The sequence below is a fragment of the Crinia signifera genome, chromosome 2, assembly GCF_055691185.1.
Source record: "Crinia signifera chromosome 2, ASM5569118v1, whole genome shotgun sequence".
In the NCBI taxonomy this organism is placed as follows: domain Eukaryota; kingdom Metazoa; phylum Chordata; class Amphibia; order Anura; family Myobatrachidae; genus Crinia; species Crinia signifera.
Window position 1 is genome coordinate 7,422,879 of NC_139218.1, and position 21,453 is coordinate 7,444,331.

General features: G+C 45.0%; 1 protein-coding gene across 1 annotated transcript in view; it reads right to left on the bottom strand.

Annotated features, from left to right (window-relative positions):
• Positions 1-18,306, bottom strand: part of LOC146058360 (F-box only protein 40-like) — a 31,788-nt gene extending 13,482 nt beyond the window's left edge. Inside the window, exons 1-2 of the mRNA XM_083170644.1 lie at positions 17,694-18,306; positions 16,697-17,112 (exon numbers count right to left, since the gene is read on the bottom strand). Of these exons, the coding sequence (XP_083026770.1) occupies positions 16,697-17,112; positions 17,694-18,306 (1,029 nt within the window). The remainder of the gene's footprint in view (positions 1-16,696; positions 17,113-17,693) is intronic.
• Positions 18,307-21,453: the final 3,147 nt, after the last annotated feature.

The window sequence follows — 21,453 nt, forward strand, 5'->3', positions numbered from 1 at the left end:
TGTAGTTTGCAAAATGGGGTCACTTGTGGGGGGGTTCCACTGTATTGGGGCTTCAGGGGTCTTGCTAATGCGACATAGCACCCACCATTCATTCCACCAGAATGTGTGCTGCAAAATCCAAATATCACTCCTTTCCTTCTGAGTCCTGCCATGCACCCAAATGGTATTTTTTGGTCACATATGAGGCATTGCCGTACTCGGGAGAAATTGCGGCACAGATTTTGGGGTGCTTTGTCTCCTTCATTCCTTGTGAAAATGAAAAATTTTGAGCCAGAACTGCATTTTTGTGTAAAAAATGTAATTTTTCATTTTCACAGCCCAGTTGTACCACAATTGGTGAAACCCCTGGGGGTTTGAAATGTACACTATACCCCTAGATGAATTCCCTGAGGGGTGTAGTTTGCAAAATGGGGTCACTTGTGGGGGGGTTCCACTGTATTGGTGCTTCGGGGGTCTTGCTAATGCGACATAGCACCCACCATTCATTCCACCAGAATGTGTGCTGCAAAATCCAAATATCACTCCTTCCCTTCTGAGTCCTGCCATGCACCCAAATGGTATTTTTTGGTCACATATGAGGCATTGCCGTACTCGGTAGAAATTGCGGCACAGATTTTGGGGCGCTTTGTCTCCTTCATTCCTTGTGAAAATGAAAAATTTTGAGCCAGAACTGCATTTTTGTGTAAAAAAATGTAATTTTTCATTTTCACAGCCCAGTTGTACCAAAATTGGTGAAACCCCTTGGGGTTTGAAATGTACACTATACCCCTAGATGAATTCCCTGAGGGGTGTAGTTTGCAAAATGGGGTCACTTGTGGGGGGGGTCCTAACTTTTAGCATCTTATGGTGCCTAGAAACCTACATGGTGCCTAAAAAATAATCTCATAAAAAGGAGGCTCCAAAATCAAGTAGGTGCTCCTTCTATTATGAAGCCTGTGGTTTGGTCAACGTGCACACTAGGGCCACATATAGGATATTTATGAAAACAAAAGAATTGGGGGAATCAATTTTTAGTCACATTTCTCTAGTAAAATCTACTGTGTTCCTTAGAAAAATGTATTAAAATTGAAAATCTGCAAAAAAAATGAAATTTTGAAATTTCACCTACACTTTGTTTTAATTCCTGTGAAACACCTAAAGGGTTAACAAACTTCCAAAATGCTGTTTTGAATACTGTGAGGGGTGCAGTTTTTGAAATGGCATCATTTATGGGGGTGTCTCACATACAAGTCCCTCAAAGTCACATCAGAACTGAACTGGTCCCTAAAAAAATCAGTGTTTGAAATTTTCTTGAAAATTTGAGAATTTGCTATTCATATTTTAAGCCTCCTAGTGTCCAAAAAAATTAAAAGGAGGTTGAAATAATGATGGAAACATAAAGTATACATATGGTCTATGTTAGTTATTAACTATTTTGAGTGGTATGATTATTTGTCTCACAAGCAGAAAATTTAACATTTTGCTAATTGCAAAATTTTCAATTTTTTTACGACATTTTGGTATTTTTCACAAAAAAACACAGACTGTATCGACCAAAATTTACCACTAACTTGAAGTACAATGTGTCACGAGAAAACAATCTCAAAATCACGGGGATAAGTAAAAGCAAAAAAAAGTTATCCCCACTTAAGTGATACATGTCAGATTTGAAAAAAAGGGCTCTGTCAGGAAGGCAAAAACAGGCTGCGGCGGTAAGGGGTTAACAGTATCAAAAGGGTTTAAAAAAGCACCAGGAAAAAGAAGCCAGTGCGGTTTACAAATGATGTATAAACTAGTGTCAAAGCAAAAACGATGCCGTTAGGAAATACAAACAAAATCAAAATAATAACAACAAAGAGGTGTGTCCTGCCAGGCGGAAGGAGGCTAAGGGATTGATCCTATCACTGCACCCTTCTCAATTAAAAGGACCGACCCCTAAGCCAGTGATCAGGCTGCAAAGGCAGAAGCTGAAGAGAAAATGGCCCAGTTAGTAGGTAAAGGGGCCAAAAGTATTTTAAAGTACAGTATAGAAGTAAGTTTACACAAAACAAAAGGCAAAATAGTAAGAGAGAGAGTTTGGTGGAGTTGGACAAGGCAATAGCAGCCCATATATACCATTATGGCCCTTATTCAGACCTGATCGCAAGATGAATTTCTTCTCAAAATGGGCAAAACCATGCTGCACTGCAGGTGGGGCAGAGGTAACATGTGCAGAGAGAGTTACATTTGGGTGGGGTGTGTTGAAACTGATATCTATATTGCGGTGTAAAAACCAAGCAGTCAGTATTTACCCTGCACAGAAACAAAATAATCTGCCAAAATTTGTACTGTGATCAGATCTGAATAAGGGCCTGGGTGTGCTCAGTATTCATTACAGAACAAGAAGGGAAGGGGGTGCAGTTAAATCGCACAACTCTCAAAACTGAAAATGGATAAACAAATGGGGCCAGGTGGGATACATCCAGGGATACTAAAATAGAGATGTGCTGGTAGCACCATTAACAGAATTATTCACTAACTAAAGGTGTGATTACAGAGAAAGGAAAAAGGGTGAATGTAATACCACTGCACAAAAGTGGAAGCATGGAAGAACATTACATTAGTGGTAGGAAAAGAAATGGAAACAGTCTTGAAAGAACGAGTTGTGGAATATCTTTCTGGTTGACTCGATAAACTGCCACCACCACTCCTGCCCCCATCTCACCCCCCACCCCCTATGTGACCACCACACCGTCAGTGCAGAAATATGGGCATGTGCAGGGTAGAAACATAGGTCTCCTGTGCAAACATGCAGGGGGCCAATCAAATTAGAATGAGGGTCTAAGAGAGGAGGGGTCAAGTGTGCAGGCTCAGATTCAGCCCCCTTCCCCCCCGGTGGTAGAGAGACTCTACTGCACATACACGGGTCTCCAGGAAAATGGCGCCCGCAATACGTTCCTGAGGGCAACTTTATTGCACAAGCGCAAACGATTTTCCTAATGAAAATGTTTGCACTGCACATCTGGTGCCGGACAGATGGAGGGTTAAATGCTGATAAGTGCGTGTGCGGTGTGTGGGCCCCCCTAGACCCAGGGCCCATGTAAACCACGCAACTTGCAGCCATTAAAGATACGCCAACGCTGCTACATCTTAAGCTGGGTACACACAAGGACGTCTGGCAATCGGTAACATAGTCGGGCAATTTCTCTTATCCCCACTCAACACCAGATTGCCAGGACACATCTGTGTAGTGTAATAAACCACAAAATGACATCATGGGCAAACAGATAGATCCACTTCCGCAGCCCCCATATGTGCAATACTGACAGATTTACTAAGTTTCTAGATGCAAAACATTCCCAAGCATCACACACACACGCACACCCCCCCCCCCCTCCGCAGCTACCGGCTACAGTTCACAAAAAAGTAACCAGCCTTGCCATCATACATCTGCCCGGTGGAAACGCATAATGAATGTCACACTGGGTGCTGATACTGTCCCCAGATCATAGATGAGAATGTAAATATTGATACATAGATAGACCCATAAGAGAGAATGAGATGCCCAGAAACGTCCCCTTATTGTCACCACAGGAGTCAGATTGTGCATCAGCTACTGATTCCTATAGTAGTGACTATACATCCGGCTGAGGGACATTTACAGTTACCCCCAACTGCACTGATAACACTTTCACCTTTTTGTCCCTAACCCTGTGAGTCCCAAGTGAATTTGTCAAAATTGGTGTGAAAATTGGCAAGTAAACATTTTTTTATCATAATAACCTGTAATGATACCTTATATAGGAAATATATTCTTTTTTTATTTGAATTCATATAACAAATGTGAGCGGCGCTGGCATTTTTAGCGGATATTTTGACCCTCGCTCACAGAGATGTTAGCACTCAAAGGGTTAAGAGACAGCAGCTCAGAAAACAACAGACAAACCCCAGGTTACGCTATAAGTCCTTATAATGAGTTATATACGTTCATGATGTTTCCCAGCCTGGCGCAGTCACCCGGTGCTATTCCCCCAGTCACTTACCTGCCATCTGGTAACTACAAGGGAACAATGTCATGTATCAGCCCTGGTCCCGGGCATTGTGGTCACTGAAGCAGCCCCAGCCTGGCGCAGTCACCCGGTGCTATACCCCCAGTCACTTACCTACAAGGGAACAACGTCATGTATCAGCCGCGGTCCCGGGCATTGTGGTCACTGAAGCAGCCCCTTGATGTGTGACAGAGGAGAAAGTCACTGGGAGAGAGTTATAAATAATGGTCTATTGGCATCTGCCCAACATCTCACAACCAGCTGTGCCCATTATTCACCTCCCTATGGGCAGGCTGTGACCCCTAGCCGTCCCTTCACAACTACAATGCACCCGATATACAAGAAAAAAGAGGGGAAAAAACAGCGCCAATACACCAATGAGATATTTAAAATAAAGTAAGGAAATTTAGGTCTATTATGGGCCGGCCCACCGGGAAATAGCCCGGTTTCCCGCAGGGGCGTAACTATAGCACCGCAGCCCCCGCCACCGCGGGGGGGGGGGGGGGCGCTGTGCATGTGGGGGCGCCGGGGGGCTGCGGTGCTATAGTTACCCCCCCCCCCAATCCCCCGCAGACTTACGTATCTCGCTGGTCCCGGCGGCTTCATTCTTCTGATGAGGACCACCACAAAATGGCCGCCCCCATATAGCACACTGTTCTCTGAAACTGTCTGCTGTATGGGGGCGGCCATTTTGTGGTGGTCATCAGCAGAAGAACGGAGCCGCCGGGACCAGCGCAGTGCGATAGGTAAGACTGCGGGGGAGGGGGTTAGCATAGGCGGCGGGGCGACGGGGCGGTGGCGGGGGGTGGGTATGGGCGTGCCCCCCCCTAACGGCGGGGGGGCACCCAAAACATAGCTACGCCACTGGTTTCCTGGCAGGCCAATCCGCCCTTGGAGATCAGGGCATGTCATGTAGTACGTGTGTAAACTTAATGTGACCCCTGCAGAGTGTAAGCACTGTGGACATTCCCTCAGAGTGACCATCTGTGGACTTCTCTGAAGTTAGGATGTCAGATAAGATCTGAGACCCCTCATAAACCAGATTGGGGGTTAGAGCAATAGTGCCTAGGCAACAGGCCAAAGGTGCTCCACCCCCTCCACTAAAGGTCTCTTATCACTTGGGGAATGGGTATCAATCACTTTGAAAACAGCAGACGAATTCTGCATGTACTGTAGAAGATCCATTATCTAGGGACATTCACTATGTACAGCAGGGAAAGGGTCAAAATCCCAAGGGTGGGAGGGATGAGGGAGCCTGCAGATAGAACCACTCTCTAGTCAATATTTGAGTGTTACTTCTTGGGGGAACAGCAAGCTGGCTGGAAGCGACCCATTTGATTCAGGTGGAAATCCCCCCCCCCCCCCCCGCCACCACCACAGAATGAGTTCTTGGGTGTAATATACAGTTCTGTCATTTTTTTTCATTCCCTTTTATTTCTGAGTTGTATTTCTCATGTGTGTACTTTTAAAATCATTGTAATATCTTGTAACCATTTTTATCACTTAAAGCTCTGTAGTATTTCTAGGAATAATGAATAAATAATTCCTGTTTTTGATGTTGTGTTCTTAGGACCTGTAAGCCAAAGACGAGCGGTCAAAACGTTACCTTTGTTCTATACTGTAATGTGTGGTCAGGTGCGAGCAAGGCGTACCTTGCGCAATTTTCAAAGCGCTAAATCAGGCTTTGCTGGTGGCAGTGTACCTCATAGAGGGGACCTGTGTGTCCAAAGTGAACCGCAGTCACGGCCGGAGCTGCTAAGATTGACGTATCTGCAGAGGTGACCGGTGGGTCTGTGACAGATACCATTATGTGTTTCTGAACATACATGTACATTTAGTGAGTGAAGTACATTGTGGTTTGAAGTATTCACTTTCCTACCTCAGTACAAGATTAATCTACATATCCTATTTGAAAAAAACCCCTACTCATTGGATTCTGTTTCTTTTCTTCACTCCACATTTCCGCATTGGGAGCGCTGCCTCCAGAGACTGAACCCCAAATTTAAAGAGTGGACATCTTCCTCAAAGCACAAAGAAACCTTTAAAAACTTCAAAACCTCTTAACCTACCGTGAGTTGGGGTACGCCCACCAATGCTTCTCTTATTTCAAAGATACCATGATATGTTTTGAATATACATCCATTTGGTAAATACGGCGGGTGCCGGACGGGTTCCCGACAGTCGGGATCCCGACAATCATTTACCCGATGTCGGGATCCCGACTGTCAAAACGCCGACAGCCGGGTGCCCGACGGCCACCCGCTATTTTCCCTCGTGGGGGTCCACGACCCCCATAGAGGGAGAATAGAATAGGTGGCTCGCGTAGCGAGCCACCGTGCCCGCAGCGTGGCGAGCGCAGCGAGCCCGCAAGGGGCTTTTTTGCACTCGCCATGCTGTCTGACTCTGGCCAGTCAGGATCCCGACGTCGGGACACCCAATGAGGTATGCTGTGGATTGAAGTATTCACCTCTTTATCCCATCTCATGAATAATTCACATATCTAATTTGTAAAACACCCCTACACATTGGATTTTTTTTTTACTCCATATTCTCACATTGGGAGCAATGTCTTCAGAAGCTGAACTCCAGATCTACAGATTAAACATCTCCTCTGAAGCACAAAGAAACCTTTACGAGTTTCAATACCTCTTAACCTGCCATCACTGTCCACATCTATGGTTTGTTTTTCCTGTTGTTGAGGTGTAGGTAACACCTGGGAGGTATACTTTCTGGGCTGCATTCATGATCACTGTATAAAATGTTTTGTTTTGTGAACATACACAGCCTACAAACAGTTGAATCAGGCCCAACGTAACAGTAACTAAAGACTGCACACACTGGAAGCAGGAGATCTCTGCACAGGTAGCCACGTTCTACCAGCTGTGGAATGAGGCAATGGTTGCAGATTATTCTACAGGTAGCAAGGCTGAATTGGTGCTGTGTTCTGGCAGTAAGTGTAGATAAGATGTAATGTAATGTGCTGGATATAAATACACTGGGCAGAAGCAGCTATATCCTCTGCCAGTAGTTGTAAATGAGGTAGCGAGCTGTGCGGGGAACACGCCTGGAGTATCTGGGTATATACTGCCAATGGATGTATATGAGAGGGTGCAGGTAGCTGGGTATATAATGCCAAAGGTTGTATATAAGAGGGTGCAGGTAGCTGGGTATACTCCGCCAATAGTTGTATATAAGAGGGTGCAGGTAGCTGTGTATACTCCGCCAATAGTTGTATATAAGAGGGTGCAGGTAGCTGTGTATACTCCGCCAATGGTTGTATATAAGAGGGTGCAGGTAGCTGGGTATACTCTGCCAATGGTTGTATATAAGAGGGTGCAGGTAGCTGGGTATTCTCTGACAATGGTTGTATATAAGAGGGTGCAGGTAGCTGGGTATACTTCGCCAATGGTTGTGTATAAGTGGGTGCAGGTAGCTGGGTATACTCCGCCAATGGTTGTATATAAGAGGGTGCAGGTAGCTGTGTATACTCCGCCAATGGTTGTATATAAGAGGGTGCAGGTAGCTGGGTATACTCCGCCAATGGTTGTATATAAGAGGGTGCAGGTAGCTGGGTATACTCCGCCAATGGTTGTATATAAGAGGGTGGAGGTACCTGGGTATACTCCGCCAATGGTTGTATATAAGAGGGTGCAGGTAGCTGGGTATACTCCGCCAATGGTTGTATATAAGAGGGTGCAGGTAGCTGGGTATACTCCGCCAATGGTTGTATATAAGAGGGTGGAGGTAGCTGGGTATACTCCGCCAATGGTTGTATATAAGAGGGTGCAGGTAGCTGGATATACTCTGCCAATGGTTGTATATAAGGGGGTGCAGGTAGCTGGGCATACTCCGCCAATGGTTGTATATAAGAGGGTGCAGGTAGCTGGGTATACTCCGCCAATGGTTGTATATAAGAGGGTGCAGGTAGCTGGGTATACTCCGCCAATGGTTGTATATAAGAGAGTGCAGGTAGCTGGATATACTCTGCCAATGGTTGTATATAAGAGGGTGCAGGTAGCTGGGTATACTCCGCCAATGGTTGTATATAAGAGGGTGCAGGTAGCTGGGTATACTCCGCCAATGGTTGTATATAAGAGGGTGCAGGTACCTGGGTATACTCTGCAATGGTTGTATATAAGAGGGTGCAGGTAGCTGGGTATACTCCGCCAATGGTTGTATATAAGAGGGTGCAGGTAGCTGGGTATACTCCGCCAATGGTTGTATATAAGGGGGTGCAGGTAGCTGGGTATACTCTGACAATGGTTGTATATAAGAGGGTGCAGGTAGCTGGGTATACTCCGCCAATGGTTGTATATAAGAGGGTGCAGGTAGCTGGGTATACTCCGCCAATGGTTGTATATAAGAGGGTGCAGGTAGCTGGGTATACTCCGCCAATGGTTGTATATAAGAGGGTGCAGGTAGCTGGGTATACTCCGCCAATGGTTGTATATAAGAGGGTGCAGGTAGCTGGGTATACTCCACCAATGGTTGTATATAAGAGGGTGCAGGTAGCTGGGTATTCTCCGCCAATGGTTGTTTATAAGAGGGTGCAGGTAGCTGGGTATACTCCGCCAATGGTTGTATATAAGAGGGTGCAGGTAGCTGGGTATACTCTGCCAATGGTTGTATATAAGAGGGTGCAGGTAGCTGGGTATACTCCGCCAATGGTTGTATATAAGAGGGTGCAGGTAGCTGGGTATACTCCGCCAATGGTTGTATATAAGAGGGTGCAGGTAGCTGGGTATACTCCGCCAATGGTTGTATATAAGAGGGTGCAGGTAGCTGGGTATACTCCACCAATGGTTGTATATAAGAGGGTGCAGGTACCTGGGTATATTCTGCCAATGGTTGTATATAAGAGGGTGCAGGTAGCTGGGTATACTCTGCCAATGGTTGTATATAAGAGGGTGCAGGTAGCTGGGTATACTCCGCCAATGGTTGTATATAAGAGGGTGCAGGTACCTGGGTATACTCCGCCAATGGTTGTAGATAAGAGGGTGCAGGTAGCTGGGTATACTCTGCCAATGGTTGTATATAAGAGGGTGCAGGTAGCTGGGTATACTCCGCCAATGGTTGTATATAAGAGGGTGCAGGTACCTGGGTATACTCCGCCAATGGTTGTATATAAGAGGGTGCAGGTAGCTGGGTATACTCCGCCAATGGTTGTATATAAGAGGGTGCAGGTAGCTGGGTATACTCTGCCAATGGTTGTATATGAGGGTGCAGGTAGCTGGGTATACTCCGCCAATGGTTGTATATAAGGGGGTGCAGGTAGCTGGGTATACTCTGACAATGGTTGTATATAAGAGGGTGCAGGTAGCTGGGTATACTCCGCCAATGGTTGTATATAAGAGGGTGGAGGTACCTGGGTATACTCCGCCAATGGTTGTAAATAAGGGGGTGCAGGTAGCTGGGTATACTCTGCCAATGGTTGTATATAAGGGAGTGCAGGTAGCTGGGTATACTCCGCCAATGGTTGTATATAAGAGGGTGCAGGTAGCTAGGTATACTCCGCCAATGGTTGTATATAAGAGGGTGCAGGTAGCTGGGTATACTCCGCCAATGGTTGTATATAAGAGGGTGCAGGTAGCTGGGTATACTCCGCCAATGGTTGTATATAAGAGGGTGCAGGTAGCTGGGTATACTCCGCCAATGGTTGTATATAAGAGGGTGCAGGTAGCTGGGTATTCTCCGCCAATAGTTGTATATAAGAGGGTGCAGGTAGCTGGGTATACTCCGCCAATGGTTGTATATAAGAGGGTGCAGGTAGCTGGGTATACTCCGCCAATGGTTGTATATAAGAGGGTGCAGGTAGCTGGGTATACTCTGACAATGGTTGTATATAAGAGGGTGCAGGTAGCTGGATATACTCTGCCAATGGTTGTATATAAGAGGGTGCAGGTAGCTGGGTATACTCCGCCAATGGTTGTATATAAGAGGGTGGAGGTACCTGGGTATACTCCGCCAATGGTTGTAGATAAGAGGGTGCAGGTAGCTGGGTATACTCCGCCAATGGTTGTATATAAGAGGGTGCAGGTAGCTGGGTATACTCCGCCAATGGTTGTATATAAGAGGGTGCAGGTAGCTGGGTATACTCCGCCAATGGTTGTATATAAGAGGGTGCAGGTAGCTGGGTATACTCTGACAATGGTTGTATATAAGAGGGTGCAGGTAGCTGGATATACTCTGCCAATGGTTGTATATAAGAGGGTGCAGGTAGCTGGGTATACTCCGCCAATGGTTGTATATAAGAGGGTGCAGGTAGCTGGGTATACTCCACCAATGGTTGTATATAAGAGGGTGCAGGTAGCTGGGTATACTCCGCCAATGGTTGTATATAAGAGGGTGCAGGTAGCTGGGTATACTCTGACAATGGTTGTATATAAGAGGGTGCAGGTAGCTGGATATACTCTGCCAATGGTTGTATATAAGAGGGTGCAGGTAGCTGGGTATACTCCGACAATGGTTGTATATAAGAGGGTGCAGGTAGCTGGGTATACTCCACCAATGGTTGTATATAAGAGGGTGCAGGTAGCTGGGTATACTTTGACAATGGTTGTATATAAGAGGGTGCAGGTAGCTGGATATACTCTGCCAATGATTGTATATAAGGGGGTGCAGGTAGCTGCGTATACTCCGCCAATGGTTGTATATAAGAAGGTGCAGGTAGCTGGGTATACTCCGCCAATGGTTGTATATAAGAGGGTGCAGGTAGCTGGGTATACTCTGCCAATGGTTGTATATAAGAGGGTGCAGGTAGCTGGGTATACTCCGCCAATGGTTGTATATAAGGGGGTGCAGGTAGCTGGGTATACTCTGCCAATGGTTGTATATAAGAGGGTGCAGGTAGCTGGGTATACTCCGCCAATGGTTGTATATAAGAGGGTGCAGGTAGCTGGGTATACTCCGCCAATGGTTGTATATAAGGGGGTGCAGGTAGCTGGCTATACTCCGCCAATGGTTGTATATAAGAGGGTGCAGGTAGCTGGGTATACTCCGCCAATGGTTGTATATAAGAGGGTGCAGGTAGCTGGGTATACTCCGCCAATGGTTGTATATAAGAGGGTGCAGGTAGCTGGGTATACTCCACCAATGGTAGTATATAAGAGGGTGCAGGTAGCTGGTTATACTCCGCCAATGGTTGTATATAAGAGGGTGCAGGTAGCTGGGTATACTCTGCCAATGGTTGTATATAAGAGGGTGCAGGTAGCTGGGTATACTCCGCCAATGGTTGTATATAAGGGGGTGCAGGTAGCTGGGTATACTCTGCCAATGGTTGTATATAAGAGGGTGCAGGTAGCTGGGTATACTCCGCCAATGGTTGTATATAAGAGGGTGCAGGTAGCTGGGTATACTCCGCCAATGGTTGTATATAAGGGGGTGCAGGTAGCTGGGTATACTCCGCCAATGGTTGTATATAAGGGGGTGCAGGTAGCTGGGTATACTCTGCCAATGGTTGTATATGAGGGTGCAGGTAGCTGGGTATACTCCGCCAATGGTTGTATATAAGGGGGTGCAGGTAGCTGGGTATACTTTGACAATGGTTGTATATAAGAGGGTGCAGGTAGCTGGATATACTCCGCCAATGGTTGTATATAAGGGGGTGCAGGTAGCTGGGTATACTCTGCCAATGGTTGTATATAAGAGGGTGCAGGTAGCTGGGTATACTCCGCCAATGGTTGTATATAAGGGGGTGCAGGTAGCTGGGTATACTCTGCCAATGGTTGTATATAAGGGGGTGCAGGTAGCTGGGTATACTCCGCCAATGGTTGTATATAAGGGGGTGCAGGTAGCTGGGTATATTCTGCCAATGGTTGTATATAAGAGGGTGCAGGTAGCTGGGTATACTCCGCCAATAGTTGTATATAAGAGGGTGCAGGTAGCTGGGTATACTCCGCCAATGGTTGTATATAAGAGGGTGCAGGTAGCTGGGTATTCTCCGCCAATAGTTGTATATAAGAGGGTGCAGGTAGCTGGGTATACTCCGCCAATGGTTGTATATAAGAGGGTGCAGGTAGCTGGGTTTACTCCGCCAATGGTTGTATATAAGAGGGTGCAGGTAGCTGGGTATACTCTGACAATGGTTGTATATAAGAGGGTGCAGGTAGCTGGATATACTCTGCCAATGGTTGTATATAAGAGGGTGCAGGTAGCTGGGTATACTCTGCCAATGGTTGTATATAAGAGGGTGCAGGTAGCTGGGTATACTCCGCCAATGGTTGTATATAAGGGGGTGCAGGTAGCTGGGTATACTCTGCCAATGGTTGTATATAAGGGGGTGCAGGTAGCTGGGTATACTCCGCCAATGGTTGTATATAAGGGGGTGCAGGTAGCTGGGTATATTCTGCCAATGGTTGTATATAAGAGGGTGCAGGTAGCTGGGTATACTCCGCCAATGGTTGTATATAAGGGGGTGCAGGTAGCTGGGTATACTCTGCCAATGGTTGTATATAAGAGGGTGCAGGAAGCTGGGTATACTCCGCCAATGGTTGTATATAAGAGGGTGCAGGTAGCTGGGTATACTCCGCCAATGGTTGTATATAAGGGGGTGCAGGTAGCTGGGTATACTCCGCCAATGGTTGTATATAAGGGGGTGCAGGTAGCTGGGTATACTCTGCCAATGGTTGTATATGAGGGTGCAGGTAGCTGGGTATACTCCGCCAATGGTTGTATATAAGGGGGTGCAGGTAGCTGGGTATACTTTGACAATGGTTGTATATAAGAGGGTGCAGGTAGCTGGATATACTCCGCCAATGGTTGTATATAAGGGGGTGCAGGTAGCTGGGTATACTCTGCCAATGGTTGTATATAAGAGGGTGCAGGTAGCTGGGTATACTCCGCCAATGGTTGTATATAAGGGGGTGCAGGTAGCTGGGTATACTCTGCCAATGGTTGTATATAAGGGGGTGCAGGTAGCTGGGTATACTCCGCCAATGGTTGTATATAAGGGGGTGCAGGTAGCTGGGTATATTCTGCCAATGGTTGTATATAAGAGGGTGCAGGTAGCTGGGTATACTCCGCCAATTTTTGTATATAAGAGGGTGGAGGTAGCTGGGTATACTCCGCCAATGGTTGTATATAAGAGGGTGCAGGTAGCTGGGTATACTCCGCCAATGGTTGTATATAAGAGGGTGCAGGTAGCTGGGTATACTCCGCCAATGGTTTTATATAAGGGGGTGCAGGTAGCTGGGTATACTCCGCCAATGGTTGTATATAAGGGGGTGCAGGTAGCTGGGTATACTCTGCCAATGGTTGTATATGAGGGTGCAGGTAGCTGGGTATACTCCGCCAATGGTTGTATATAAGGGGGTGCAGGTAGCTGGGTATACTTTGACAATGGTTGTATATAAGAGGGTGCAGGTAGCTGGATATACTCCGCCAATGGTTGTATATAAGGGGGTGCAGGTAGCTGGGTATACTCCGCCAATGGTTGTATATAAGGGGGTGCAGGTAGCTGGGTATACTCCGCCAATGGTTGTATATAAGGGGGTGCAGGTAGCTGGGTATATTCTGCCAATGAACAAAGTGGAGTGAGACTAGACCTTCTGTGCGCCTGGGCAGCCTAAGGGGAATTACACCAAATTGATATCCCTAAAATATCAAATGTGAACAAGATACAAAAACAGAGTGTAGGTGTTATTCCCGAGTGGCGCCCTAATAAGAAGAGTACGTCCCTGTAAATAAAGGGGCGATCCTCTTCTCCGTAAATGTGAGATATTATATAATACCGCCACGCTCCTTCTGATCGGAAGGGGATCCTCTTCTCCGTATCAGACAGACCAACCAACTGATTGTGTGTTCCTGGACCAACCGAAGGTAACCCAAGTTTCCTCCCCGATTATGGATACCGGAAAAAATGGATATACAATGGCACATAGAGTAATACCATTTATTCAACAAGAAATAACAATAAAAGAGGTAGACAGTGGCTAATTACCAAGTTGGTGGAGAACCAGGGGCAAACCAAGTTCTCTAAAGCGCATGGAAAGGAAGGTAGGTACCCGGGATGTACCTCCAAGTCCAGGCTAATCGGTAACCATTCCAATGTCCAATCCTCAATAAAAACAACAGGCAACAGGAGCTCCAAGCGCGCTTTCGATCATCTACTGTGATCTTCTTCAAAGGGAGTGCTCCTGTTTGCCCCTCCTTCCTATTTAACATAGCAGCATCCAATCATAATTAGGCAGTGTCTGGCCCACCCTAAATATGCACCAATAAAATACAAGGCAGCTTAAAACAAAGTCTATACGTTTTGTATATCTGTCCGGCCCGGAAGTACCCCACTTCCGGGTTGCGTTCCAGTTACTTGATGAGTGGACGCAATTCCGGAAGTTCCCCGCTTCCGGGTTGCGTTCCACTTGCTTAGCCCATAGACGCTAGACCGGAAGAGACTGACTTCCGGGTTGCGTCTCATACATTCCGCTCCCCAAGCCTTAGGGAACATTGCTGTAATGCCGCATCACTTCCTGCGGAAGTGTGGCTCCTTATAGTATCCAGCGCCATCTTGGGAGTGGAAAGAACGCCAGGACGATCCAGATATGAGGAATAAAGTGTCTCCTTTTCTGTAATAACGAGCGCCATTTTGTTGGTTGGACATATCGCTTCATATTGTATTTCATACGTCCCAATTTAGATGTTTTCATTGGTGTTTGGGATACTTGTATTCTGGAGACACATCAGAGTGAATAAGGTTTTCATCATCCCCATAACAGTATCCCAATGGGGCAAATATCCTCAAAATTGAAACAGAAAAGACAAATGTAAACAACAAGGTCAGAAAGTGCACTGGATGTGCAAAATAGCAAATAGTATTAAAACATCACAAATAAATATGAGTTTAAAAAGATGGCATAATGCATGTTTAAAAATAGTATAAAATATCAAAGAAACCATTTCACTTCAAAGTCCATGTTAAGTCCACCAGGTGTGAGGGTATTCAATTCGTATATGCATTTCATTTCTTCCCTCGCTAAGGTGCTTGCCAGATTTCTATTGCGGACATTGGTGTTAATTTGTTTCAACCCTAAAAATTTGACAATATGATTGCACGAAGAATTATGTTTGGTTTTAAAATGTTGTGGTAAGGAATGCGTTTCAAGACCTTTCTTTATATTATTCAGGTGTTCACCTATCCTTATTTTCAAAGGTCTAGAGGTGCGTCCGATGTAAAACAAGTTGCAAGAACATTCCACCGCATATATAACGTTCTTACTATTACACGTGATGAAGTCATCTATTGTAAAGGAAACCCCATTGATGGTCACCGTAGTATATTTTGAGGTGCCATTACTTTTGATTTCACGACATCCTTTACACAGTCCACACCTGTGAAATCCTTTTGTCAGTGTTCTCCCCTTATTTGGGGCAGTTATTAATGCACTACGAACAATTTTGTTCCTCATGTTAGGGGCTTTCCTATATATAAATTTAGGGCGATCTGGTAGGATTTCCCCCAATATAGGATCTTTTTTTAATATCCCCCAATTTTTTTTAAAAGATCTTTCTAATGTCTTAAACTGTGCATTAAAACCAGTAATAAAAGCACAGCTAAAATTGTCCGTATTACTCCTGGTGGGCTTAAATTCATTTAAAAGTTCACTTCTTTCTATAGTTAAGGTGTCTTGTGCTTTTTTGTTAATAAAAGTGGGATCATATCCACTGGTTATAAATCTATTTGCCATCCTATCCGACTGTTCCTTGTATATATCTGTTTCAGTGCAGTTCCGTCTCAATCGTTTGAATTGACCACCAGGTATGGCATCCAGCCATTGAGAATGGTGGCAACTGTCTCTTTGAATATATGATTGTGAATCGGTGGGTTTAATAAAGGTTTTTGTCTTGAGTTTTTGATATTCAATAAAAATGGTGACATCCAAAAAATCAATACTGGTCTTATTGATGTTGAATGTAAGTTCAATGTTTCGGTCATTATTATTTAGATGACTGCAGAAAGAACTCAGGTCTTCCTCCGACCCACTCCAGAAAAAAATAATATCGTCTATATACCTCCTCCAGGACACCAGGTTCGCCCCATACGCATTGTTGGACCACACATAATCGTGTTCCCATTGGCCCATGAAGATGTTCGCGTAACTCGGGGCGAACCTGGTGCCCATAGCGGTTCCCGTCCTTTGGAGGTAATAGTCCTTTTCAAAAAGAAAATAATTGTTCTTCAGGATGAAGCCAACCCCTTCCAATAGACAGGCCTGGAGGTCCACCTCTAAAGTGCTGGTGCATAAATATTGGCTGACTGCTTGAATCCCCAAATTGTGCTCGATAATAGTATAAAGGGATTTAACGTCCGCAGTTACTAAAAACAGGCCATCAGTGACTAAAATGGTGGGAAGGATATTAAGAAGACTTTTAGTGTCTTTAAGATGTGAAACATTAGTTAAAACAAGAGGCTGTAAATAAAAATCTATAAATTCAGAGAGATTGGCCGTGACAGAATTCGTTCCTGAAACTATCGGTCTCCCGGGGGTGTGTGTGATGCTTTTGTGAATTTTAGGTAGTAAATAAATAACAGGGACCGATGGTTCATCATTCAATAAAAATTTAAAACTGTTGTCATTAAGAACCCCCTTTGATTTATATTTCTCCAAAAAGATTAATAATTGTTTCTGAATTCTGTCTGTAGGGTCTGTACGTAATTTTTGATATACTATCCCATCATCGATTTGTGATCGTACTTCTCTCACATACCATTCTTTATCCATTATAACAATACCTCCGCCTTTGTCAGCCGGTTTAATGATTATGGTATCATTATCCTTTAGATCTTTAAGGGCCTTTTTTTCCTTTAAAGTAAGATTATATTTCACATTAGTTGGTTTGATGTTTTTAATGTCTTCCTGAATTAGGGTATTAAAAGTTTCAATAAAACTTCCCTTCACATGAGCCGGAAAGAAAATGGACCTGGGTTTAAATTTATTGGGGATAATGGAGGGAGTGGTATCAACGGGATCCTGTATGGTGGATTCCTTCATAAGAAAAAACTTTTTTATGCAAAGTTTCCGAACAAATTTGTGGACATCCACAAAGGTCTCAAATTTATTAATGTTGTGGGTTGGCGCGTATTTAAGGCCTTTTCCTAAGACTGAGGTTTCTAATGGTGACAAAGTGTGGGAACTAATGTTAAAAATCTTTACAGTATCTCTTTCTAATGATTCGTTCCCAGGCGGTCTTTCTTAGGTTTTCTTCTTAGGTTTCTTCTTCTTACGAGGTTTCTGTTTCCCGCCCCTTTTTCCCCGTTTGGTAACTTTTTTTGTGGTTATCTCCAACGACGGTTGGTTTCTCTTTCCTCTAAAAAATGCAGTCTATTGGGGTTTCTTCTTAGAGGTTCGTATCTGTTCCTAGTTTGGAGAGGACTCACGACTTCTGTTCTTCTGCCGTCAAAAGGGGAATTTCTTTCCCCCCCTCTTTCACGGTTATTGATTCTATTTGATCTTCGGTTTTCACCTTCATTTGGGTGATATCTGGGTGTAGAGTTTGAAATGGCTTGGGTTTCTCTTAAATCTCTAAACCTAAATCTTTTTTTAATTTCGTAGGGTAATTGGGGTCTCCATATCGGACGACCCTGTATCCTCTGATATTGACTTTCCCTGTGTCCCTTATCTGTACGGGTTTGGTAAGGAGATCGGTATCTTTTTCTGTTATTATCATAATCTCTATGTTTATTTTTCATACTCGGATATCTGTCTCTGGAATCAACTATTATTTTTTTGGGGTTCGGATCGTATTGGGGACAGCCTGGAGTATGTATGCTAAGATCTTCTTCCTCCTCCTCCTCATCAATATCTTGATTGGCTTCGCGTTTATCTCTGATAAATTTCCTAATTTTACGATCTACAATGGTTCTCTCAGTTTTTTTAATGGAGACCTCAATCCTTTTTTCCAAATCTTTATAGTCTGTTGATTCTGCAAAAGGTTTAATTAGATCCCTGTATTTGTTAATTTCTTCATCTAATCTGCTTAATTCTCCTTTCCTCTCCTCTATGATTAGTTTCATTAACCGAAATGAACAATTGCTAACAATTTTCTCCCATTCCTCTTTGAAAGGAATGGTGGGAGAATCAAATGAGGCCTTTTTGTTGATTTGAAGGCCTTTTGGTATCAGCTCATGGGCAAGATATTTCTCAAGGGTGACTACCTCCCACCATATACGGTTTTCCTTGAGGAGGATTCTTTCTAATTTTTTCATAATGTTGTCCAGGCTTTCATCTAAAAGCTCTATATGGTCCCCATTCTCCCTGAATAAATTTTCCAGAAGGGATTTTCTATTTTCTCTATATCCAAACATAGCGGCGGCACTAAGGGTGAAGTCTCAATAGGGAAAACACAAGTACACTGAACAAAGTGGAGTGAGACTAGACCTTCTGTGCGCCTGGGCAGCCTAAGGGGAATTACACCAAATTGATATCCCTAAAATATCAAATGTGAACAAGATACAAAAACAGAGTGTAGGTGTTATTCCCGAGTGGCACCCTAATAAGAAGAGTACGTCCCTGTAAATAAAGGGGCGATCCTCTTCTCCGTAAATGTGAGATATTATATAATACCGCCACGCTCCTTCTGATCGGAAGGGGATCCTCTTCTCCGTATCAGACAGACCAACCAACTGATTGTGTGTTCCTGGACCAACCGAAGGTAACCCAAGTTTCCTCCCCGATTATGGATACCGGAAAAAATGGATATACAATGGCACATAGAGTAATACCATTTATTCAACAAGAAATAACAATAAAAGAGGTAGACAGTGGCTAATTACCAAGTTGGTGGAGAACCAGGGGCAAACCAAGTTCTCTAAAGCGCATGGAAAGGAAGGTAGGTACCCGGGATGTACCTCCAAGTCCAGGCTAATCGGTAACCATTCCAATATCCAATCCTCAATAAAAACAACAGGCAACAGGAGCTCCAAGCGCGCTTTCGATCATCTACTGTGATCTTCTTCAAAGGGAGTGCTCCTGTTTGCCCCTCCTTCCTATTTAACATAGCAGCATCCAATCATAATTAGGCAGTGTCTGGCCCACCCTAAATATGCACCAATAAAATACAAGGCAGCTTAAAACAAAGTCTATACGTTTTGTATATCTGTCCGGCCCGGAAGTACCCCACTTCTGCCAATGGTTGTATATAAGAGGGTGCAGGTAGCTGGGTATACTCCGCCAATTTTTGTATATAAGAGGGTGGAGGTAGCTGGGTATACTCCGCCAATGGTTGTATATAAGAGGGTGCAGGTAGCTGGGTATACTCCGCCAATGGTTGTATATAAGAGGGTGCAGGTAGCTGGGTATACTCCGCCAATGGTTGTATATAAGAGGGTGCAGGTAGCTGGGTATACTCCGCCAATGGTTGTATATAAGAGGGTGCAGGTAGCTGGGTATACTCCGCCAATGGTTGTATATAAGGGGGTGCAGGTAGCTGGGTATACTCCGCCAATGGTTGTATATAAGAGGGTGCAGGTAGCTGGGTATACTCCGCCAATGGTTGTATATAAGAGGGTGCAGGTAGCTGGGTATACTCCACCAATGGTAGTATATAAGAGGGTGCAGGTAGCTGGGTATACTCCGCCAATGGTTGTATATAAGAGGGTACAGGTAGCTGGGTATATTCCGCCAATGGTTGTATATAAGAGGGTGCAGGTAGCTGGGTATACTCCGCCAATGGTTGTAAATAAGAGGGTGCAGGTAGCTGGGTATACTCCGCCAATGGTTGTATATAAGAGGGTGCAGGTAGCTGGGTATTCTCCGCCACAGGTTGTTTATAAGAGGGTGCAGGTAGCTGGGTATACTCCGCCAATGGTTGTATATAAGAGGGTGCAGGTAGCTGGGTATACTCCGCCAATGGTTGTATATAAGAGGGTGCAGGTAGCTGGGTATACTCCACCAATGGTAGTATATAAGAGGGTGCAGGTAGCTGGGTATACTCCGCCAATGGTTGTATATAAGAGGGTGAGGTAGCTGGGTATACTCCGCCAATGGTTGTATATAAGAGGGTGCAGGTAGCTGGGTATACTCCACCAATGGTAGTATATAAGAGGGTGCAGGTAGCTGGGTATACTCCGCCAATGGTTGTATATAAGAGGGTACAGGTAGCTGGGTATACTCCGCCAATGGTTGTATATAAGAGGGTGCAGGTAGCTGGGTATACTCCGCCAATGGTTGTATATAAGAGGGTGCAGGTAGCTGGGTATACTCCGCCAATGGTTGTATATAAGAGGGTGCAGGTAGCTGGGTATACTCCGCCAATGGTTGTATATAAGAGGGTGCAGGTAGCTGGGTATACTCCGCCAATGGTTGTATATAAGAGGGTGCAGGTAGCTGGGTATACTCCGCCAATGGTTGTATATAAGAGGGTGCAGGTAGCTGGGTATTCTCCGCCAATGGTTGTTTATAAGAGGGTGCAGGTAGCTGGGTATACTCCGCCAATGGTTGTATATAAGAGGGTGCAGGTAGCTGGGTATACTCCACCAATGGTAGTATATAAGAGGGTGCAGGTAGCTGGGTATACTCCGCCAATGGTTGTATATAAGAGGGTACAGGTAGCTGGGTATACTCCGCCAATGGTTGTATATAAGAGGGTGCAGGTAGCTGGGTATACTCCGCCAATGGTTGTATATAAGAGGGTGCAGGTAGCTGGGTATTCTCCGCCAATGGTTGTTTATAAGAGGGTGCAGGTAGCTGGGTATACTCCGCCAATGGTTGTATATAAGAGGGTGCAGGTAGCTGGGTATACTCCGCCAATGGTTGTATATAAGAGGGTGCAGGTAGCTGGGTATACTCCGCCAATGGTTGTATATAAGAGGGTGCAGGTAGCTGGGTATACTCCACCAATGGTAGTATATAAGAGGGTGCAGGTAGCTGGGTATACTCCACCAATGGTTGTATATAAGAGGGTACAGGTAGCTGGGTATACTCCGCCAATGGTTGTATATAAGAGGGTGCAGGTAGCTGGGTATACTCCGCCAATGGTTGTATATAAGAGGGTGCAGGTAGCTGGGTATACTCCGCCAATGGTTGTATATAAGAGGGTGCAGGTAGCTGGGTATACTCCACCAATGGTAGTATATAAGAGGGTGCAGGTAGCTGGGTATACTCCGCCAATGGTTGTATATAAGAGGGTACAGGTAGCTGGGTATACTCCGCCAATGGTTGTATATAAGAGTATAAGAGGGTGCAGGTAGCTGGGTATACTCCGCCAATGGTTGTATATAAGAGGGTGCAGGTAGCTGGGTATACTCCGCCAATGGTTGTATATAAGACGGTGCAGGTAGCTGGGTATACTCCGCCAATGGTTGTATATAAGAGGGTGCAGGTAGCTGGGTATTCTCCGCCAATGGTTGTTTATAAGAGGGTGCAGGTAGCTGGGTATACTCCGCCAATGGTTGTATATAAGAGGGTGCAGGTAGCTGGGTATACTCCGCCAATGGTTGTATATAAGAGGGTGC